The sequence below is a fragment of the Microtus pennsylvanicus genome, chromosome 15 (genome assembly GCF_037038515.1).
Source record: "Microtus pennsylvanicus isolate mMicPen1 chromosome 15, mMicPen1.hap1, whole genome shotgun sequence".
Classification (NCBI taxonomy): Eukaryota; Metazoa; Chordata; class Mammalia; order Rodentia; family Cricetidae; genus Microtus; species Microtus pennsylvanicus.
The window spans coordinates 13,703,783-13,726,645 of NC_134593.1; the positions used below are offsets into that span (position 1 = coordinate 13,703,783).

General features: G+C 45.0%; 3 protein-coding genes across 7 annotated transcripts in view; 1 reads left to right on the forward strand and 2 right to left on the reverse strand.

The window, feature by feature from the left end:
• Positions 1-12,137, reverse strand: part of Acin1 (apoptotic chromatin condensation inducer 1) — a 42,628-nt gene extending 30,491 nt beyond the window's left edge. For 2 of the 3 annotated variants that reach the window (XM_075949082.1, XM_075949081.1), the window contains exons 1-4: positions 12,000-12,137; positions 10,523-10,588; positions 4,893-5,004; positions 4,412-4,525 (exon numbers count right to left, since the gene is read on the reverse strand). In XM_075949082.1, the coding sequence (XP_075805197.1) occupies positions 4,412-4,525; positions 4,893-5,004; positions 10,523-10,588; positions 12,000-12,137 (430 nt within the window). The remainder of the gene's footprint in view (positions 1-4,411; positions 4,526-4,892; positions 5,005-10,522; positions 10,589-11,999) is intronic. The other variant, XM_075949083.1, reaches the window with a different exon arrangement.
• Positions 12,052-16,086, forward strand: C15H14orf119 (chromosome 15 C14orf119 homolog). 2 transcript variants are annotated; one of them, XM_075949087.1, is made up of 3 exons: positions 12,052-12,184; positions 15,420-15,962; positions 16,004-16,086. In XM_075949087.1, exon 2 carries the CDS (start codon positions 15,421-15,423, stop codon positions 15,847-15,849), a length of 429 nt encoding a protein of 142 aa, XP_075805202.1. In that variant the 5' UTR covers positions 12,052-12,184; position 15,420; the 3' UTR covers positions 15,850-15,962; positions 16,004-16,086. The 2 variants fall into 2 exon arrangements, with proteins under 2 accessions (XP_075805202.1, XP_075805201.1); XM_075949086.1 differs by lacking the exon at positions 12,052-12,184 and adding an exon at positions 12,518-12,653.
• Positions 16,087-17,508: 1,422 nt separating this feature from the next.
• Positions 17,509-22,863, reverse strand: Cirop (ciliated left-right organizer metallopeptidase). Of its 2 annotated transcripts, none has more exons than XM_075949619.1 (14): positions 22,505-22,863; positions 22,289-22,373; positions 22,149-22,200; positions 21,576-21,719; positions 21,185-21,445; positions 20,931-21,015; positions 20,677-20,822; positions 20,425-20,596; positions 20,026-20,095; positions 19,856-19,952; positions 19,515-19,766; positions 18,862-19,091; positions 18,514-18,693; positions 17,509-17,659 (listed from the first exon to the last, which is right to left on the reverse strand). In XM_075949619.1, exons 1-14 carry the CDS (start codon positions 22,857-22,859, stop codon positions 17,509-17,511), a joined length of 2,280 nt encoding a protein of 759 aa, XP_075805734.1. In that variant the 5' UTR covers positions 22,860-22,863. The 2 variants fall into 2 exon arrangements, with proteins under 2 accessions (XP_075805734.1, XP_075805735.1); XM_075949620.1 differs by having other exon boundaries at positions 21,185-21,310; positions 22,289-22,382.

A 22,863-nucleotide genomic window follows, 5' to 3' on the forward strand; every position in this document is an offset into this window, starting at 1 on the left:
TTGATAAATTGCCAGACTGGCCACAACACAAACCTCATGAGTAGCTGGCATTGAACAAGCGCCACCACGTCTGGCTGTATCATGTCTTTAGTGAGATGCATATCCTAGCCAAGATTAGAAGAAAAGTCTCCGAGATTAGGAGAAAAGTCTCTGGCATAAAATACAGTGGAGAGCACTGAAGGCAATTGTTGGCTGTACTCCACAACTTACTAAATTCCCGTTTTTTAATTTACTTTTTACCTCTTTTTCCCCTCTGGGTATTTTTTTTCCTTTATCAATTATAATCACAGATAAAGTTCTGCTGAGGATCTAAACCAAAGAAGACTGGTTATCCTCTCAAAATGGCTGCTTTTGAAACCTATTCTGTATAAGGACTCACTGTTCACTTTCATTTCAAATTATTTAGAATGGAGGTGTGTGTGTGCGCGCACAGTCACGCACCAGAGGGCAACCTTGGGTGTTTTGAATGCTATCCATCTTGTCCTTCAAGAAAAGATCACTAGCTGGTCAGGAGCTTGCTGAGCAGGATAGTCTGGTTGGCCAATGAGCCTCAGGGATACCAGTCTCCTCTCTAGTGCTGGGACCACAGGTACAGCATGTATTCAGCTTTTTTTTTTGGCATAAATTCTGGGGCCCACACTCAGGTTCTCAAGCCCTTGATTGACCGAGCTGTCTCCTAGTCCCCAGGAGGTCTTTCTCAAAAACCATAGGGAATTACAAAAAAAAAAAAAAAAAGTTCCCTACTTACCTAGAAAAATTTAAAAGTTCATATTTACTGGCTTGGCAATAAAGACTTCTATAATATTGTTTCAATCTATATCTTAAGTTGTATTTTAAAGTATTTTAGAAAACGAGTAACTTTACCCTGGTGGTATTAGTCTAAGTGTATTGTCCCTCCTTTAAAAATACCACAGCGGCTGGAGACAAATGGTCAGTTGTTAAGAGTACTTGCTACTTCTCTCCCAGGACACACACTGGGAGGCTCACAGCGCCTTCAGTTCCAGATAGGATTCTCCTTCTGGCTTCCTCAGAAACCTACACACATCTTAAATATACTCACACACATCGAAAAAACTGCAGTACTCCTATCTTTATTATGTCTTTGTACCATTCTAAAAATAATTCTTAAAATCTGTGGCAATTTAAACTCTTACTGATTTCTAAGGAGTGTTTCAAATCTGTATCTCTGCCTCGAGACAATCTCTAATTACTCCTCCAGTACTGAGATTGTTCACTATTTTTTTTTTGTAAAGATTTATTTATTATGTATACAGTATTCTGTCTGACTGTATGCTTGCTGGCCAGAAGAGGGCACCAGTTCTCATTAAAGATGGTTGTGAGCCACCATGTGGGTGCTGGGAATTGAACTCAGGACCTCTGGAAGAGCAGTCAGTGCTCCTAACCTCTGAGCCATCTCTCCAGCCCCCTGTTCACTATTTTTTTGACTTTATGTATGTAAGTGTTTTTGCCTTGATGTATGTCTATGTAGTATTTGTGTGCCTGATGCCTGTGGAGGCCATAAGAGGGTATCAGATCTCCTGGAACTGGAGATACACATGGTTGTTAGCTGCCCTGTGGATGCTGGGAATCAAACTTAGATCGCCCAGAAGAGCAGTCCCAGATCTCTCACTCTGATGATGTTAGCACTTGAGAGGCAAGGAACAGAGACCTCAAGACTAAGTTTAACCTGGGGCTACACAGTAAAACCCTGTCTTAAAAAACAGAACAGCTGGGCAAAGCGGTGTACACCTTTAATCTCAGCATTCAAGGGGCAGAGGGAGATGAATCCTTGTGAGTTTGAAACAGCCTGGTACACAGCAAGTCCCAGGGCTACAGAAAGACCCAGTTTCAGAAAAACAAAATCAAAATAAAACAAAGGGCAGACAAGATGGCTCAGTGGGTAAAGAGACCCTGAAATCATGGAAGGAGAGAGTCAACTTAAGTTGTCACCTCCATCTGTGAGCCGCAGCACTGGAGCATCCAAACACACACACTAAATAAATGAATGCAATTTTAAAAAAAAACCCTATGGAAGAGGGTTAAAGAGATGGCTCAGTGGTTAAGAGCATATACCACTCTTCCTGAGAACCCTAGCTTCGTTCCCAGCATTCATGTCAGGTGGCTATACCCCCTGTAATTCCAGCTCCAGGGGATCCAATGCACTCTTGTAAACAGATACACATAATTAAAACTACAAAATAATAATCTTAAAAAAAAAAGTATGGTATATGTGTATCACTTGTGTCATATACTTACTATCTTTCATTTTTAAAGTTTTATGTGCAATTATTCTCTTTACCAACAGACAATACATGTACTAACATCCAATATACTCTAATAACAGAAATATGTATCCAGCAGAAATTCCAATACATATTTCCATGACTTTGAGAATGGTGACAATTCATTTGTAAGAGATTCTCCCTGTCCTTTTGGATTTATAATCTGGGGAAAAGAAAAGCAGTAAAGAGCAGGGTGAACCAGTTGGGCAGTGGTGGTGCTCATCTTTAATCCCAGCACTCTGGAGGCAGAGGCAGGCGGATTTCTGTGACTTTGATGCCAGCCTGGTCTACAGAGTGGGTTCCAGGACAGCCAGGGCTACACACAGAAAAACCCTGTCTTGAAAAACAAACAAACATACAAACCAATTGAGAATTAACTACTTCCCTATTTGGGGAGAAAAGAGGTCCCCGAAGAACTTTTTAATCACTTCAAAATTGTCAGTGCTAAATTTAAAAGCTTCCAGGGGGGCTGGCAACACGCATACACGCAGAAAGAAAAGTGTCTATAGCCAGCAAGAACTGAGACTAAGTCTAATGACCCGAGTTCAAATTCCAGAACCCACATGGTGCCAAGAACAAACTCCTCCAAGTTGTCCTCTGACCCCAAATATAGTAAGGGAGGGTGGGCTACAGAGATGGACTGTTAAGAGCACTGGTTGCTCTTCTGGGTTCAATTCCAGCACCCATATGGTGGCTCACAACAGTCTGTAACTCCAGTTCCATGGGATCAGATACCCTCTTCTGAACTCATGGAGCACAGATATACACAAAAGCAAAACACCCCTACACATAAAATTCCAAAGGGACAGAGCACTTGCCTAACATGTGCTAGGCTCTGGGTTTGATCCATAAACAAAGAAATTTATTATCAACAGAATTTTCAGCTGGGTTTATAGCTTAGCTGGTAGAATACTTACCCATCATGCACCAAGCCCTAGGTTTGATCTCTCTAGCACTGAATAAAGCAGGATGTGATGGAGCATACCGTAATTCATGTTCAAGGGTAACTCCTGGTTACTCAGTGAGCTGGAAGCCAGACTAGACTAGACTACATGTGGTTCAAAAAAAGGGGCAGGGAGAGCTGAATGGCTGCGCATGCTTTAAACCCAGTGCTCAGGAGGCAGAGACAGGTGGATCTCTGTGAGTTCAAGTCCAGTCTAGTCTACAGAACAAGTTCCAGGACAGCCAGAGTTACCCTGTCTTGAAAACAAAATAAAACAGGCATGGTGGTGTCTCAGTGGTTAAGAACACTTACTACTCTTACAGAGGACCCAGGTTCAGTTCCTGGCACTCACATGTGAGTTCACAACTACCTTTAACTCCAATTCAAGGGCATGTAACGCCCTCTTATAGCTCCCCTGGGCACCAGGCACACATGAGATGCACACACACACACATGTAAGCAAAATATTTATACATATAAAATAAAAATAAACAATTTCTAAAAATTCCCCTCAAGGACTAAGACTAGGATCAAAAAATAGACACTAATAACCAACTTAAGACCTTATATAAAATAAGTCTCAAAGGTTCTTCACTTTTTTTTAACCTAGTATTACTATCACATGAAAAACTCAATCTTACTTGAACCAATTATACAAATTAGGTTAAAGTTCTTCATACTATGTTCACAAAACAGTCTGCATTGCCTTTAACAGCACTCGGTATAACTGTATACATAATGATTTTATCAATACCCATCTATTTACTAGACTTTAAATTTCCTTATGACAGACATCTTTTCTTCTAGTATATTCTGGGGCCAAGTACATACCTGGTATACAACCGGCATGTAAACAGTAGATGTCAAATCTGGGAGTGGTGGCTACATGTATACATACAACAAATAAAGAGATGAAAGTTGTGACTGTTGCTGAATTCAAAGATGTATAAAAGACGGAAAAGGTACAGAGAAAAATCATACTAACTGATAAGATACTGAGTAGTTAACATGTAAGTAGAACCACATTTTAAAAAGGACATAACTTCTCTAAAAACAGACATCAAACATCAGCTTTACAGAACTTCCTCAGACTTTCATGGAGGCTTATCATGAAAGGAGGCATCACTACCTCCCCCCACCAACTACGCAAGATGACAAACAGCGCAGTGGGGAGGGAGATACGTACTGGGCGATTGTCTGCTGTGTTCCAGCTCTGGTCTCTCCAGGCTGCTCTGAAAGTCAGGAGGCAGCAGGGAAGCCACTCCCTCAGGATGGATCATCTCGTCCTCCGACTCAGCTTCTGCAAAGTACACAGTGGGTCGGGGCAGGGCGGGAGTGAAGGGCTCAGCATGTGGGATTTGTAGGAGTGAAGGACGGCAGGCAAAGTTATAGATACAGACACACATACCAAAAAGAACACTGAACAAAAACGAGCGCTAAGCTCCACCTCATCTAAATGGTGGCATTGACTTCCAACTCCTTTTACTCGGTCAAACTAAGCATCTCTTTCCCTGACACAGTCAAACTGTAACTCATCTGGCTTCACAAAACACTGAAAGCAAATGAGCAGCAGTTTCACCCGACTTATTCCTGAAATTAGTGAGACCCATCTACTTGGTATCAGAGATTAAAGCAAAGACCGTGTTAGAAGTGACAGCCGGGCTTACCTTCAAGCTCTGCAGCCTCTCGTGCTTCACGTTCTAGACGCTGCCTCAGGAGCTCCTGCTGCTTTTCCAGATACTGCTTGATGAAACTGTTCTGGCTCATCTCCTCCCCAATCTATGCAGAGGAAATGGGATAAGAAAGTCTAAGGGAGGCAGCTACTAGGTGATTAGAAGTCTGCATGCAGGTAACAGATACCTGAGTCATGAAGAGATACAAAGATGTTTTTCTAGTTTTAAAGGTTTTTTTTCCTCATGGGAAAGTCACATAAAAATATATTTAGACAGTTAAAGCATATAATCCAATGTGAAGTTCCATGGCTTCACAATGGCTATTCTAACTGCAGAGAAGCTCATGGTCATGTACATACTTTGGGTTTGGTTAATTTAGCTACATAACATTTTTATTTCCAAGTTTTTCTTAATAATGAATTGTTTTAATTATTGAAAGCTTTTAAAATTTACTTTACGTGTATGGGCACTTTGACTGTTTGTGCAGCACATGTGTAAATGCCCACAGAGTTCAGAGGAAGGTATCAGATGCCCTGGGAATGGATACATTTACCTCTGAGCTGCCACATGGACACTGAGAATCAAACCCGAGTCTTCTGGAAGAGCAGCCAGTACTCTTAATTACTGAGTTACTGCTCTAACCCACCCCAACCCCTTAAAAAAAAAAAAGAATGCTTTAAAATGTTTATCACAAATTTAAGCTTAATATGTTAAAATGTTTTAAAAATTATTATGAGGGCTGGAGAGATGGCTCAGTAGTTAAGAACACTGGCTGCTCTTCCAGAAGACCTGGGTTCAGGTCCCTGCACCCACATGGCAGCTCACAAAGGTCCCGATCACAAAGACATACATTCAGGCAAACCACCAATGCACATAAAATAAAAATAAGTCATTAAAAAAATTTACTCTCTCTCTCTCTTTTTTTTTTTGGTTTTTCGAGACAGGGTTTCTCAGTGGTTTTGGAGCCTGTCCTGGAACTAGCTCTTGTAGACCAGGCTGGTCTCGAACTCACAGAGATCCGCCTGCCTCTGCCTCCCAAGTGCTGGGATTAAAGGCATGCGCCACCACCGCCCGGCAAAAATTTACTCCTTAAAAAAGCTTTAAAAAATTAAAAATAAAGCCAGGCAGTGGTGGTGGTGCATGCCTTTAATCCCAGCACTTGGGAGGTCGAGGCAGAAGGATCTCTGTGAGTTCAAGGCCATCGTGATCTACAGAAGACAGCCAAAAGCACTCAAAGAAACCTTGCCTTAAAAATAAATAAATAAAACTAAAAATGATTATGAAACATTTTATTAAAAGCAACAAAAGCAAATTACCTTATAAAGAAACGTGAATTTATTTAAATAATTTCTATAAACAGTAAAATCTGATAGTTTCTAAACATGTAAGACTTTTCTCTTTTAATGAGAGATTAAATAAAGAAAACAGTCTAAGACAGTATACCAGGGAAATGCAAAGAAATTCCATGGAGCAAGTCTACTCCATGTATCTGAATCCAAGAAACATAACTCTTGGAAGATTTATCTTTCTTCTTCTTTTTTTAGGTTTTTAAGATAGAGTTTCTCTATGTAGCCCTGGCTGTCCCATAACTCACTGTGCAGGCCAGGCTGGCCTCAAATTCAGGGATTCACCTGCCTCTGCCTCCTGAGTGCTGGGATTAAATGCAGGAGCCACCACCACCCAGATGGAAGGCTTTTTCTAAACCATTCTATACAAAACATCAGAATAAATAGCTCTATGGCAAAAATGAGAAACTACGTCAATATTTTATTTAAAATATTCAGTCCAAAGAGTAATGTTAGTGCACAGATAAAAAGAAGAATTTTTGGGACTATGCTTCTTTTGGAAAGTAGGTCTCTCTACATCGTCCAGGCTGGTGGCTTCCAACTTGAAATCCTTAGGCGTTAGCACCGTCAGTCTGAGTAGTATGGGTGTGCTATCACAACGGATCCTCTTGTTGGCCCCGTGTGTATGGGGGAGGGAGGAATAATACCCAGAGCCCTACAGTAAGCTATAGCCTCAGCCCAAATTATGCCTTTTCATCTAAATTTTTATATAAATTAGAATTTATCTAAAAGTAATCTACCATTTTCCTTAAAAATAAGAAGAGTAGGCATGATGCATGCCTTTAATCCCAGCACTAGAGGAGAGGCAGAAGCAGGCCAATCTCTGTGATATCTACTGAGCAGACCACTCTGGTCTATAAGTGAATTCCCATCTCAAAAAAAGATAAATGCCAGCCGGGCGGTGGTGGCGCACGCCTTTAACCCCAGCACTCGGGAGGCAGAGGCAGGTGGATCTCTGTGAGTTCGAGGCCAGCCTGGTCTACAAGAGTTAGTTCTAGGACAGGCACCAAAGCTACAGAGAAACCCTGTCTCGAAAAAACAAAATAAAATAAGAAAAGAAAAAGAAAATAAAGAAAGAAAAAAAAGATAAATGCCAGGCTGGAGAGATAGCTCAGCAGTTAGAAGCTACTATTGCCCTTGCAGAGGACCCAGGTTTGGTTCCCAGCACCCACACTACCACCTGTTACTCCAGTTCCAGGGGACCTGACCTCTACAGACACCAGGTACAGACACAGTGCACATGCAGGCAAAACACTCCTAAAAACAAAATAAATAATTCTCTACAGAGTGAGTTCTAGGACTGTCAGGGCTGTTATACAAGAGAAACTGTATCTTGAAAAACCAAAACAAATAAATAAATAATCAAACAAGTTTTAAAAAGTAAGTAAATCTGAGAAGAAAAAGTCATAGCTTCTTCAAAAGATCAAGCTCCACCAACCCAGAAAAAAATTTGTTACATATCTTAAAAGTTCAAGTGCGGGGCTGTAGAGACGGCTCGGCAGTTAGGAGCACTGGCTGCTCTTCCAGAGGACCTGGCTTCAAACCCTCACCATTTATAGTTTCAGGTTTCCACTGTCCTGACACCGGAGAGCATCAGGCATACACAAGGTGCACGCACACAAATGTAGGCACAACACTCATCCACACAAAATGAATATAAAAAAGTATAGTATTGTCAGGCACGCCTTTAATTCCAGCACTCCAGAGGCAGAGATAGGTGAATCTCTGTGAGTTCAAGGCCAGCCCAGTCTACAAGAGCTAGTTCCAGGATAGGCTCCAAAGCTACAGAGAAACCTATCTTGAAAAATAAAAACACAACAAAATAAGCATAGTATTTAAATGAAATTAAGAGACCAAAGATAGGAATATACATTCAATACTCGAGACACTTATAACACCACTTCAATTAAAAGATAAACAAAATAAACCACAGAAAGGGGAGTGCATGTGGCTTTTATCTGCAATCATACCACGAGAGGAGCTGAGGCCAGAGAGCTGCCATAGTTTGAGGCTGGGCTACAGAGAAGTCCCTGCCTCAAAAACTCCAACCAAATAGCTTTGTTTTCTCTGAGTAAGAAGTTTTTGGCATGCCAAGCACTGTAGCCCATACCTTTAATCCCAGCACTAGGGAGGTGGAGCTAGAGGCAGAGGCAGAGACAGGAGGATCTCTGGAAATTCCAGAGTAGCCAGGGAAATGCAGAGAGAGCCTGCTTCAAAACAAAGTCAATCCAGGGTTAATCCTTTCCCCCATCTATAACACTCCCACATCATTCTTTCTGCCCTTCATTCTCTCTTTACAAGTCTCCCTCAAGTCCTTCTTGTATGTCTTCAGACCTCCAAAAAAGGCAAGTCAATCCAATACTTCCGATGTTTTCCATCATATTTTCTAAAAGTAACTACTTATTTTCACCTACAGTATGGGAGTCTCTCAGTACTCAATGGACATCAATGAACTGTTGAGTTCCAAGAGTAAGAAAACAAGTATGTTTCCTGCAAAATCAAATGATCCAAAAATACAACTGTGAATTGACTATTCTAAGTAGTTTCTTTTTTAAATTGTTTTTTGAAGATTTATTTATTTATTCTATTTTATATGTATGACTTTTTAAACTACATGGATGTATGTGCATCACATGTATGCTTGGTGTTCAAAGCCAGAAGAGGATATGGGATGCCCTGGAACTGGAGTTAAGGACGGCTGAGAGCCATCATGTAGGTGCTGGGAACAGAACTTGGGTCCTCTAAAGAGCAACAAGTACTCTTAGCTACTGAGCATCTCTTCAGCTTTCACTTATGGGTATATGCACGCATACCTTTAGATGGATGTGTGTATGTGTGTCTGTGTGCTCAGCCAAGTTCTTGGAGGTCAGAGAAGGGTTGGCTCCCATGGAACTGAAGTTACAGATGTTTACAATGGAGGTGCTGGAATCAACTCTAATTTGAATCAGAGTGACAAGCACTCTTGAATACTGAGCTATCTCTCCAGCCCCTTACACAGTTGGTTTTTTTTTTCCATGCTTGTTAACCTCAGAAACCTGACTAGATTATGGGACTCACAGCTTAATGAGGTATTAACAAGGGAACAGAAGATTTTCCACAGTATCCTGGGACCTCATCTAGTCCTGGGCCCAGTCACCATTGCATTTTCCTTTAAGTGTATGGCATATTAAATGAAGGAATGTTTAAAAGATGAAAAGCATTCTAATAGACGATATGGTCTAGACATTTATATTTTGCTTTTAACTATAGAATATTGTCTTCAAAATAAAACATATGTAGAAAGCTGGGGGCAGGGCACAAGTCTGTTATCCCAGCACCAGGGAAGCTGGGTAGGAGGACTGCCCGGAGTCTAAAGTCAGCATAGGCTACATTGGGAGCTCCAAGACATCATGGCTGCAGAGAAATTCTGTCTCATTCTCCCAAAACAAAACAGTAACAACAAAAATGCATAAAGTGTCTTCGCCCAGCTATCAAGGCAGAACAGGTGCATAACTAAGAGCTGAGTCCAACTACTTTTCCTACTACAGGTAAGGAAATGAGGCCTTCAAATGTTAAGTTCCTTGTCCTATGTGACAAAGGTTTCAGGGATGTCTAAGAGTAACTGTATATAGTTAAGCAGCTAGCGCTAGAAATAAGGAATTTTTAATACAGAATCAATTTCTTAAAAAAAAAACTATGTCAATAAGAGTTGTTAGTAACAGGTGTTTTATTTCACATCCCTATTCAAAGACAACTTTTCCCCAAATAATGGCAAATAAATGACTTCAGATTCTTGTGGCACACTTCATCAGAGCTATACCTTTTGGCATGCTACACTGCAAGTATCCAAAATTATAGCTCCTCTAATATGTTTTTTTTTTTACTCTTTATGCAAAATTAGTCTTGATTAGAATTCAACTGTCTGAAAGCTGGAGAGAGCTCAGCAGTTAAGAGCTCTGGCTGCTCTTATAGAGGACCCAGGTACAAGTCAGCACTCACATGGTGGTGGCTCACACCTGTCTCTAACTCCAGTTCCAGAGGACTCAGCATACTCTCTGGCTTCTGTGGGATCCAGGCATACATACAATACATAGATATATATGCAGGCAAATCGCTCATACACATAAAATAAAAATGAACCTTAAAAAAGAAAAGGATAGCAACTGTCTAATACGAGAACACTTGCAATAAAAATAATTTAAGAAAATACTGCTTCTGATAAGCATGGAAGATCCAACACCTTCTATTTCCAATTTTCTCCAAACAGCCCATTCTATCTAAACAAACCCTTTTTCTTACCTGTGAATTGGGCTGGAATGCAGCATGGGGTGTTGAGTGTTTCTGTAAATTTTCTAGCATTAGAGCCTGGCATAAAGAAGAGCAAAAATCAGAAACCAGGAGGGGGGACCAAAAAGCAGCCCAGATTTCTACCTCTCCCACAGCCTTTTCATTATGTTAAATCACTTAAATATACATTTATACCATACTCCTTTCATGGAGCTTAAAAGCCCTTTACTAATACTGTTCTCATGCATCTTCATGAGACCCTTAAAGGTAGCCATGGTTACCGCTCCCAAATATACAGATGTAAAATACAGGCACACAAAGAATCAGCGACCTGGCTATGTCATAAAAAAAAAATTAGCAGAAGTGACAGAATCAGTACTAGAATCCCAATTATTGTCAGCAATTTTGACTAGGAGACACTTTAAATCTGGTAATACGGGGCGGCGGGGTGGGGGTGGAGGGCGGCAATCCAAATACTCAAACAAGCTTTAAATTACACGAACCCGTGAGGCTGATTAGGGTCGGACTATTACTTGGTTAGTTATTCAGAACTAAAATTAACTGAACGGGCACAATTTTCAGCAGAGTGACATCCACACTAATCAAATGTATTAAAAATTCAAAAAGAAATTGACCACAGACTTTGTCATCTGTGGCTTGGCTTAATCCACATCCACCCACAAACTGTCAGCTTCAGGATAAGCAACGGTCTGTCAACTCAAACCCTGAACTAACCTCGTCCCAATCCGCACCATCAGCCATGTACCCTAAGGAACTCTAACTACACAAGTCCATCTCCCCTTCCCTCCATCTACATCAAACCGATACACAATATGGTATACCTCAGGTCGAACCCATTCTCATCTACTCAAACCGATACGAAAATCCCTGCCTAATCTGTCTCACCTCTTACACTAATAGTCACCAAATTCTTATCCAGACTGCTTCTCGATTCCCTATAAATTAGACACCCGTCTTTCACCAAGTCTATTAAGGTTTCCCTTCATCCAAGGTCTTAATCTAATCAAGCGGACATTTTTTACCCTACCCCATGTGTATTATTGCAGCTAGAGACACCAACCCTATCCGCCCAACTGTACCCCTAACTCGGACCCTGCCCTACTCGCCCCCTTAAGGCCAGCCACACCGGTGGTTGTAGAGGGATTTAACTCCTTCTGCAGCGCATGCGCCGAAAACACAGACACAAACAAGGAGGGGGTGGGGGAAGAAGGAAGGAGCTTAAGACACTCCGGGAGAGTAGCGCGCACCCTCCCATTTTGGGCTCGCGCTGCTGCCGTTAAGGCGGGAACCGGCGTTATCTCTATTCCAGCGCAAGCCACACCAACCACCGTGCGCGTGGATCTGCAGGCTCGCGCTGGCGGCCTGAGAGAGCTCGCGCCGAGCCCGGACACTGCGCCTGCGCCGCGGCGGAGACTCGTCTCTACCGGGTCCGCTCCCCTCCGACACCTCGGCAACGCTGACTTCTCACCCCTTTGAGCCGCTTGACCAGGGCACTCTTCTGCCCGCTCTTGGCTAGGCCTCGCTGCTCCAGTGCGGCCTTCAGGTCGGTCACCCGCAGAGCCTGAAGAGGCTTCCCGTCCAGAGTCACCTCCTCCAGCTCCGCCATCTTGCGTGAGGTACTCGGGTCCGTCCCGACGGCTTCGGGCATCTTCGGTAATTTCCGCTAACGCCCTTCGAACGTACCGAATTGGCTCCGCCCACTGCCATAGTCTACCCCTCTATTACTGCTCAGAATTCCCCGGGTTCCTCCGGAACTGTTCGGTCGTTTCCGTCTCCACATCGGTACCAATCGGCTCTTTCTATTTGCCCAGCCGCCGCCCCCTCCCTTTTTGCGTTCAGGCTCGTTTGTTTTCGTCTTGCCGAGGCTTTGATCGAATCTATTCGGAAGCCCTCGAATCGGGTTTAACCATAATCGGAGATATTCGGCTATCTTCGGACCTGGGGGATGAGGCGCTGGGGCACTTGGGTGTTTGGGGCTGGTTTGAGACCGGAAGTACGTGGGTTACTGGGCTGGCTCTGCTTAGGGTTTTCAGGAAATATGGAAGAGACTGCGGGAGTTGGAGCTGAAAGACTCTAGTGATCTCTGGGCGCCCTTTGAGAGGAAAGGGGAGGTAACTAACAGGTAAAGAAGCCCCTCCTTGTCCAGATAAGATTTGGTGTCTGTCTGCAGGTTTCCTTTTGGGGAACCCTCCTGCTCCCGTGGCGAAACTCCTGTGGTCCCGCATCCTCGACATCCTCGCCACTCGGTCTGAGGAATACTTGAGGGCTTGCGGCTTCCAAACGTGGGAAAAAGTAGCTTCCCAGGCAGTAAACGTATTAATGACATTGAATTTAAGTTTACCGTTGAAGCCATGTGGCAAGACCCTGTAAAAATTCCCTTTCCCCGAAAAAGAGAAGTTTTAGAAAGAACTTATTCCTTAGGGTCTCTTTGAAAATGGCAGTCACCCTGAACCGGGACTTGAACTGATCTTTAGGGATTCCTTTCTTTGTCGATACAAATCATCCAACTTAAAGCAGAAGGAACAGAAGTAATAATTTAGGTCATAGAGGGTTGAAGGTTTTCGTAGTTAGAGATACAAACTGTAGGACTTAAACATTTTGGATGAGGTTGGCTGACACTTGATGCATGAGCACATATAGGTATAAACCAGTAAGGAAAACGGTTCAGAGACGCATGTGCACCAGTATCTCCCTTCCTTGGCTGCCTAAGTCAAGAAACCAAAGGGACCTTTTTCAGAACCTTGCAAGTGTAACTTCTGATTTATCAGCTATTACCTTCCTTGAGGCAAGGCCTTTACTCATCCTACACTGAATTTATTGGTGCTGTACAGAATTTATTAAGGACGTCATAGAAAATAAAAACAATTCTGACAAAATTCAGAGGCTGTGTACACATTGCATAGGAGGCTTTTGGCCTACGGATGGCCCCACACTGTTGATAACTACAGAACAGTCTGGGAGCAGTTGTACCAAAGTTTATAAAACTATACACTTTGATTTTAGAGTGGATAAATGTGAACCTAACCTGAAACAGAAGTAGGAGAGATAGAACAAGTATTTTTGTTTGTTTGGTTTGGTTTTCAGAATAGAGTTTCTCCGTGTTGCCTTGGCTGACCTGGAAGTCACTGTAGACCAGGCTGGCCTGGAACTCAGAGATCCGATCTGCCTGCTTGTGCCTTCCAAGTTCTGGGATTAAGGCTTGCTTCACCACTGACCAGCTTGCTTTTATTTATATTTTTTTTTTGTTTTTGTTTTTCGAGACAGGGTTTCTCTGTGGCTTTGGGGCCTGTCCTGGAACTAGCTCTGTAGACCAGGCTGGTCTCGAACTCACAGAGATCTGCCTGCCTCTGCCTCCCGAGTGCTGGAATTAAAGGCGTGCGCCACCATTGCCCGGCTGCTTTTATTATTTTTAACTGAGTATCTGTGTCTGTCTGTGGGTGTATGCGTGTCCCGCAGACGCTGAGTATCTGTGTCTGTCTGTGGGTGTATGCATGTCCCGCAGACGCTGAGTGTCTGTGTCTGTGGGTGTATGTGTGTCCCGCAGACGCTGAGTGTCTGTTTCTGTCTGTGTGTCCCGCAGATGCTGAGTGTCTGTGTCTGTCTGTCTGGGTGTATGCGTGTCCCGCAGACGCTGAGTGTGGGTGTATGTGTCTCCCGCAGACGCTGAGTGTCTGTGTCTGTCTGTGAGTGTATGCGTGTCCCACAGATGCTGGAGGCAGTGCTCTGAAAGGACAGGAAGTGCGTTTAAATGCTGAGCAGTCATCTCCCCAACCCCTCAGTTGGTTGTTTTAAGATTTGTAGTGGTGGCTGGAGATCCAACTGGTAGAGTGCTCTCTTAGCATGCCAGGAGCCCTGGCTTCTATTCCTAGCACCCTGGGAATGGTGTGGTGGGCTGTCACCGTTCAAGGCCATCCTTAGCTATGTGTTCAGCCTAGGCTACCCAAAAATTAGAAGGGATGTGGGGAGAGAGGCTGTGGGTGGATGTGTTGACATGCCTGTAATCTTTAACACCAACGCATGGAAGGCTGAGGCAGGGAGCAAGATTTTTTTTTCTAAGATTGCTTGAGGTAACCTGTAACAATGATTACTCTACTCTTGACCCAGAAACCTCTACCTCCAAATTATTCAAACCAAGAGGTTAGGTGTCTGTGTTCACATTAAAACACATGTGAAATTGCCCAAGCCATCAAGGCCTATGTACCTAAAGAGCTACCAAGTACCTGAAAGATGTCCCTTTAAGGAATCTGTCCTTTTGGCAGTATTTCAGTAGAGTTGGTAAGAGTAGGGCTAGACTTGTGATTGGTGGTCCCCAAAAGTGCTGAAGTTTTGCTACACATGCTTGACAATGCAGAACTACAAGCTTTGAAGTAGATTCTATGGTCATTGACAATATCCAGAGCGGTGCACCCAAAATACGGTCAGATTAACCCACGTCATGTCAAAAGGATCTTCACTTTTGAAAAGGAACTGTTCCCCAACTGGAGGATGGGCTACAAAGAACAAAACCATCTCAGGAGAAACTAATGCTAACAAAAACTTCCAGCGCGTGAAGAACTTTAGCATCAAATAAATGTAAATAAATGTTAATGAAATAAACCAGGCGGTGGTGGCGCTTGCCTTGATTCCTGCACTCGGGAGGCAGAGGCAGGCGGGTTTGGTGAATTCGAGATCAGCCTGGTCTACAAGAGCAGGACAGACTCCAAAGCTACAGAGAAGCCGTGTCTCGGAAAAAAAAAAAAAGGAAGGAAAGAAAGAAAGAAGTGTCTTGTTGTTTTCCTCTAGATTGAATGGGTGGCTATCAATTGGGTGCACTAGGGTTTGCTGCCTAGGAGGTTATGTTTGGATTGCTCTCTGCCATAGACTGTATTAACAGGTGTGTTTGTTTCAGGATGCCACTGGAATCGTCATCTTCGTCAATGCAACCATCCTTCCCTTCTGTATTACCTTCGGTGCCAGATGACATTGCCGGCTCGTCCCCTCCTCCAATGTCTTACATCACTTCCCAGGAGATGAAGTGTATTCTTCACTGGTTTGCCAGTTGGTCGGGTCCCCAGCGGGAACGTTTTCTACAAGACCTGGTAGCTAAGGCAGTGCCTGGAAAGCTGCAGCCTCTGCTGGATGGTCTGGAGCAGCTTAGTGTATCTGGGGCAAACCGGCCACCGTGTATCTTTGAGTGTCAGCTACGGCTTTGGGATCAGTGGTTTCGAGGTTGGGCTGATCAGGAGCGCAATGAATTTGTCAGACAGCTGGAGGTCAGTGAGCCAGATTTTGTGGCAAAGTTTTACCAAGAAGTAGCTGCCACTGCCGGTAAAGACTGATAGCCAAGCAGATCAAGAAGATAACTATGTCTGATCAAGCCAAAGACCATGACTGTAGTGACAACTGAGTGCAAGTATGTCACGTAGAGATGTGCCTGACTGCTGGGGTAGTGGTGTGCCCTTTCCTCCAGCACCAGGAGTATGTCACTTAGAGATGTGCCTGACTGCTGGGGTAGTGGTGTGCCCTTTTCTCCAGCACCAGGAGGCAGAGGCAGCCTAGCCTACATATCAAGTTCCAGGACAGCCAGTGCTACAAAGAGACCCTGCCCCTGGGGGAAGAAAATCGTGTGAACTTCATGATGAGTGCCGGCACTGTTTTTAACTTAGTGATGCCACCTGGACTCTGTAAATGTCATCCATTTAGACAAATCTGGTTATGGCACGTACCTGCTTTAGCGGGAGATGTCTAAATTCAAGAATTTAGTGACTTTTGTTACTATAAGTAAATGAACCTGTATTTTATAACTCAGGCCTACTGCTGGCCCAGATAGCTGGTTTTACCACATTCACACAACTCTGGTATTAAATGTGATGTCCCAACTATTGGATTTTTCCAGTGATGATTTACTAAATTAAGGAAAATCAAGAGAGGAAAATAATTACTTGATCCTGTGCATTGTTTGACTCCAAAGAGCAATGAATGTTAGAGAAACATCGAATAGCAGCAACCTTTTCTAAAGCGCGTGTGATGCACTTAGGGCTGGTGGCAAACGTTCCTGCTCTGCCATTGGTCCACAACAGTCTGAAAATAACTGATGCTTCACAAATTAAACTGTTGATTTGTGGGGGAGTATCAAAATAAAGGAGAGTTCTTCACCATAAGACTCCACATTTTATATATGGCAAAACGATTGAAGAGTTGATATCCTGGCAAAGAGGCATTCTGAGGAAAGTAGAACAGGATTTACAATAAATAGATCTTCAGTTATTTTTAAGTGTGTGTGTGAGGGCCTTAATCCCAGCGCTCAGGAGGCAGAGACAGGTAGATCTCCTGAGTTCAAGACCAGCCTGTTCTACAGAGTAAGTTCCAGGACACCAGGGTCTACACAGAGAAACCCTGTCTTGAAAAATGAAACAAAACAAAAAAACAGTAGAAGCCGGGCGGGTGGTGGTGGCGCACGCCTTTAATCCCAGCGCTCGGGAGGCAGAGGCAGGTGGATCTCTGAGTTCGAGGCCAGCCTGGTCTAGAGGAGCTAGTTCCAAGACAGGAACCAAAAAGCTATGGAGAAACCCTGTCTCGAAAAAAAAAAAAAAAGCAGTAGAGGGGGCTGGAGAGATGGCTCAGCAGTTATGAGCATTGGCTGCACTGGCTGCTCTTCTAGTGGTCCTGAGTTCAATTCCCAGAAGCCACATGGTGGCTCACAGCCATCTGTAATGGGATCTGATGCCCTCTTCTAATACGCAGGCATACATACAGATAGAACACTCATACATAAATAGGTACTAAAATTAAGCAGTTCTGGATGTGTTCATATATGTCTGTATATGGGTACTCATGAGCTACATACAATGTGCACACAGAAGTCAGGACAACTTGTAGGAGTTGGTCTTCTCTCGCCACTTTGTGGCTCCTTAAGAATCAAACTCAGGTAAGTGACTTTGCCCATTGAGCCATTTTGCTGGCTGGCATCACACCTGCACATGTATCTCTCATGATGATTAGGTGGTAGATGGTCCCACTTGGCGTGTAGCTCGTTTCTGATAAGCCATAGTTCCCAATGCACCCACCAGAATTAGCAACAGTAGGCAGAATCCCGTGGGTAGAAGTTGGTCAGTCACAAAGAGGTTATGGTCCGAGGAAGTCAACAGCCTAGGAACAGGAAAGGCACTGTTTGTCCTGTAGGGGTGTTCAGGCATTATGGAATGGAAACCTGTTTGGATCAAGCACTAGGGCAAACAACCCAGTAAAAGCTGATGTTGAACCCAAAACATGGGTATGAAACCAAGGTCCAAGTCTCCAACAGCTTCAAGTACAGAAAGGAGACCCTAATGATAATGACAAGCTTATGGGAAGACACTGCTGAAAAGATCTGTGATGGCTCATGTTTACCATATGACCCAGTACTCCTGAGGCAGGAGGATCAGAAGCTCAAGATCCTCAGTAAGTTTGAGGCCAGCCTTATCCTAAATGAGATCTTGTCTTTAAAAACAAAAACAAAACCCTACAATTGGGGAAGCAGAAGCAGATGAATCTGTAAGTTCAAGGCTACCCTGGTCTACAAAGTAAGTTCTAGACCAGCCAGGGCTATGCAGTGAAACCCTGTCTCACCCTCCCCTACCCCGACAAAAAACAAAACAAGGTAATTGAAATTCCTAAGTTCTAGGGATTGAGTCCTATTATGTTTGATGGGTGCAAGGTGATGTTGGGCATCTTTACTGATAAACATTGCCTTGTCTAGAAAAAGGTATTCATAAATGCATGCCTAACAAATGTGAATTCAGGGGGCTGGAGAGATGGCTCAGTGGTTAAGAGCACTGTTCTTCCCAAGGCCCTGAGTTCAATTCCCAGCAACCACATGAGCTCACAACCATCTGTAGTGGGATCTGAGGCTCTCTTCTGTCATAAGGTTACACATGCAGATACATACAAATAAGGAAATCTTAAAAACACAACCCCCAAACAAACGTGATTTCAAATATCTGAGAGCAGGGGCACGATCTTACTTGCTGTATTCTGTGGTAAAGATGGCTTCTTCATAGTGTACTTGGAGGGGTTTCTCCTGAAGAGTCAGAGTCAGGGTCCTGTACAGTGTAGCAACGGAAGGCCCTTGGCAGCCTGGAGGCTTCCACATACTCACAGTGAACACCAGACTCGAGGTGATGGCTGGGCTGTGGAAATAGCACCTGAACAGACAGTGAGATCACCTGATGGAGGAGGAGTGCGTAGAAGAACATCTAAAGTTAAGTGTAGTTTCAGAGGGAGGAGAGCAGAGTGCAGAGGAGAGTACGGAAGAAAGGACCCACGCATTCTCTATGGCCCGTTGTCCAAACAGGTAGAATTGTCCCCTTTACCTGCCAGTGCCACCTCTTGTCACCAGAGCCTGCAGAACCACCTCAGCCAGCTCTTCTCTCTGTTCTTTCCCCAGAGTGTAGCCTGGGGTCCCAGTTAGCCCTAAAGACAGCTGGAATAGCAGGTTTGGGGTTGAAAAACTCCTCGGTGGAGAAGTGATGGCACTGGTACCTTCGTTACTCAAGCATAGCCGGCCTTGGGGACAGTAGAGAAGACCATAGTATCCAGGTATCTGCAAGGGGATGGTAGGGTGTAAGCTACAGCCTCGGGTACTTGTTTAGGGTCACCTTCTAGGGAAGCTGGCCCAGTCGTGGGCTAGGGAGACAATTAGGGGGAGAAAGATAGGTGGACCGGAGGCTGAAGATACAGCCCAGAGATTGCAATGCCCCAGATTTGATCCCCAGCACTGCTAAGTAAATACATATAATATAAAAATTCAAGATTTCCAAAAACAATATTAGGCTTGGTGGTTCATGTCTGTAATCCCAGTGTATGGGAGGCTAAGACAGGATGATTGCTAAGAGGATCGCTGGGCTATGTGGCTAGTTCTGGGCCAGCCTGGTCTACAGAGCAAGTTCCAGGACGGAAACCCTGTCTCGAAAAAACAAAACCAAAAATGAAGAAAAGAAAGGAAGAAAGAAAAAAAAATTCTCACCTGAATAGCCCTTCCCGGAAGGCAGGGTATCCATGGTGATCCCTCCACTTGTACTTTGTATGTTCCCTTGTGTGTGCATTGATGAAGATAGCAACGGCCTGTGGGAGTCACCGAGAGCTGGCTGCCCTTGTCTTTGGAGAGCACTTGGGAGGTGAGGTTGGCAAGGAAGCATCTGCTGTAGGGATGGTAGATCTCCCCGTGGGGGTTCTCTGCTCCTGCAAGGAGTCCGTTCTCCACCTTCCAGCACTCACTCTGAAGTGTAGGGAAAATGGCAGACTGGTGTAAGGCCATAGAGGTCGACTCTCCCTGGGCCTGCTTCCTCTGTTCTGTAGTCCACTCACCCCACTGGCTAAGGGTTTGTATATGCGGCAGCCTTCTAGCGTTGGGTCTGAGGAGCAGCTTCCCTTGTCCAGGTGCAGGTAGTGGCAGCCCAGCCCACTGTGTGGGATCGATAAGAGATGATGCTGGGATCACTGACAGCTGTACAGTCCCCTGCCCACTCAATACACACCTGTGGGTGCAGAAGAAGTCTGAGGACCCATTGCTGCATGTGCTCACCAGGCCAAATCCTACACCAGAGCCTGCTTGTGCGATAAGAAAAGAAGACATGCGAAGATGAAACCTCAGACTGGCCACAGTGACATACGGCTTTGATCCTAGCACTTGGGAGTAAGAGTCAGGAGGATCTGTTAGTTCAAGCCCAGCCTGGTCTACAGAGGGAGTTCCAGGACGACCAGAACTACTCAGCCAGACCCTGTCTTGTGGGGGGGGGCGGATAAAACCCCATCCCTCAGCACCAGCACTGCTTACAGTTTGAATTACATCTTAGTAGCGAATAGCTCCAGACTGGATCCTCCCCCAAAGCTGACTTGGGTTGGAAGTGTTGCCCGGCAGATCTCTTGCCTCTTACCCTGACCCCACAATAGCTGCTCTGCAGTGCTGTAGTTGACTTGATACCAGCCTGAATCTTCAAAGGCAGCGAGCGTTACTGGGTCAAGTCGACTGCGCTGGGCACCTTCGAAGGTAGCCGTCATCACAGAGCCCTGGAATAACCTGGACTCCCAGTGTGAAGACAGAGAGCCCTGTTGGGTAAGGCAGCAATTAGTTGGTTGCTATTTGGCTATTCCTTGTTTCTCTCATCATCCCAGGGTGTTATTCTCACCTCTTCTTCCAAAGGAGCACCCAGCAAAGCCCCCGGGACACCCAAGTGCTTGGCTAGGCTGTGGCTAACAGCTGGGGTGCTGAGAAGCAGTTGTCCCCACTCATCTCGCCTTGTCACTCGTTTCCTTGTAGAACAGTTCTCTCTGGCTGGCTTCGAAAAAGGAAAACTTAGGAAGGGTGACGTAGAATCGAAAGGTGGTGAACTCCCCCTGGTTGACATTACAGGAAGCCCACTCCCTCGTTCCTCCCGCTTACCACTGACTTCTGAGGGACAATCCCGCCATTTCTTGAAGAGCTCTCCAGAAAAACCCAGTGCGTGGAGCAGCTCATGTAGCGTACCCTAAGAACAAGCGGTTGCAGAGTGTGTGTCGGGGGGCTGTCTCTGTAGCAGGACTCTAGGCCCTCTGCATAACCAGCTCTCTGTAGAGCCTAAGGCACCACCTTCAGTAGGTTCTTCCTGGGAGACTGCCACCCCGGCCCCACCCCCCAGTCCACCATGCAGTAGTCACCATGACAATGTCACTATGGCTGAGGCTGGGGCTGGTGAGATGTTGGGCACAGTAGACAATGGTACCAGCGAGGGGCCTGTCTTCTGAGTCCAGCTGGCAGCAGGCGGCATAAGCTATGACAGAGGGCTGCAAACAAGAGAAGGTAGCACAGAAAGGAGAGGGAGGCGGCACAGCTGGATGGAGCCTTTCTGAAAATGGAGCAGGGCCTCTGGAGAGTGCTGGTGGGGTGGTACCCTTGTGGAAGGTCCTTAGTCCCAAATTCTAGCTTTGTCAGCGTACCCCAAACTGCCCCCCCCAAAAGCACAACTCAATAAATCTGCTTCTATTTCCATACCCCTCCTTACAAAACTTCAGATTAAGAGAGGGAAAAGGGGTGGGCTTGGAACCTCACCTCTTTGTGACACTTGGAAGTGTGGGCGACCCGCACATACAGGAGAAAATCAGTGTTTTGGACTCCTGGGCCGTCTGGTTGGATTAGCTGGGGCAGACCATGCTCTGGCCACACGGAATAACCACGCAGGTGGGCATCAGGTATCTGTCAGGGAATGAAATCTCGTATAAACGTAGCAGATGGATGGAAACTGGAAGCTAGGAGGAAGGAGATAATGTGGGCTGTCTCAGTACCAATCGAGGTAGCCAATTGGAACTGATTGCTAGCTGAGTGCGTATAGCTCAGAGCACCTAATAGCATGTGCAAGACCTGGGCTCAAATTGAGTAAAAAAAAAAACAAAAAACAAAAACCCAAACAAACCCAGAGTTTGTGCCCCCAGCCACCAGAGCTCTGCTTTAACGTAGCTGAGGAGAGTTGGCGGAAAGAAACTAAGGAATGTACGTTATTATGAAGAAATGACAAGAGGACAAGTTCACATAGCTGAGATCAGTTCCTTTTATGTGCTGAGGTATTAGGGAAGTCTAAGTAGGTTAGAGACCTTCAGATCCCTAAGACTGGTGACTTGCTCTCACCTTTGCCCCGAGGCAACTCTCTCCTTGGTATCCTGGGTTCAAGAGGCTACACCTGTCCAAAAAAAAAAAAAAAGTGTAGAAACGAGCTGGAGGCATTTTCTAGATGTCTCTGAAGAAGACGTTCACAGTGACAAGCTCACCTGTGGTCGTTTGGAGTGTCTGGGTCTCCCCAGACGGCATGGCAGTATCGTGTGGGGTCCCGACTCAGAAGCAGAGGTCCTTGTACTGGGATGACTTGAGACAAGAGGACATTTTCATCTCATCATCTGAGTTCAATTCCTTTGCTGTGACGGACTCTTTGTCTTGGACCTCTCTGCCCCTCAGCCTTCCATGATCATTCCTGGCTCCTCACTTACCTGCAAGGATACTCTGAATTCTTCGAGTGGTCTCTCTCAGTGCAGCCAGGGCTCGAGATGCCCCTCTTATTTCATCCGCATCAGGAGCCCAAGCTTCATTGGATACGGGATCTCTTGTATAGTAGGTCTGGATTCTAAGGGGTTGAGGATCATGGGAGTCAGGGAGAGGAAGGATTGAGGAGCGGGAGTGTATGGGCATTTGGGAGAAGTGGGGCCTGAGAAGGCGCACAGTCTTTTGGGTCTCGTCATGCAGACATCTGCTTGTGGCTACCCCAACGAGGAGTAGCAGCTGCATCTTCACTCTGCGTCTCCACAGCCAGCCCTGGGTCCTGCCCGCTGTGGCCAGGTCTCGCATTTCC

Excerpts from the sequence above, each read along its gene's own strand:
- C15H14orf119 (XM_075949087.1), top strand. The coding sequence starts at position 15,421 with ATGCCACTGGAATCGTCATCTTCGTCAATGCAACCATCCTTCCCTTCT.
- Cirop (XM_075949619.1), bottom strand. The coding sequence starts at position 22,859 with ATGCGAGACCTGGCCACAGCGGGCAGGACCCAGGGCTGGCTGTGGAGA. Across the intron at positions 22,201-22,288 it reads GACACTCCAAACGACCACAG|GTGTAGCCTCTTGAACCCAG; the intron begins GTGAGCTTGTCA and ends TTTTTTGGACAG. Across the intron at positions 20,823-20,930 it reads TTGTCCCTCAGAAGTCAGTG|CCAGAGAGAACTGTTCTACA; the intron begins GTAAGCGGGAGG and ends TTTCGAAGCCAG.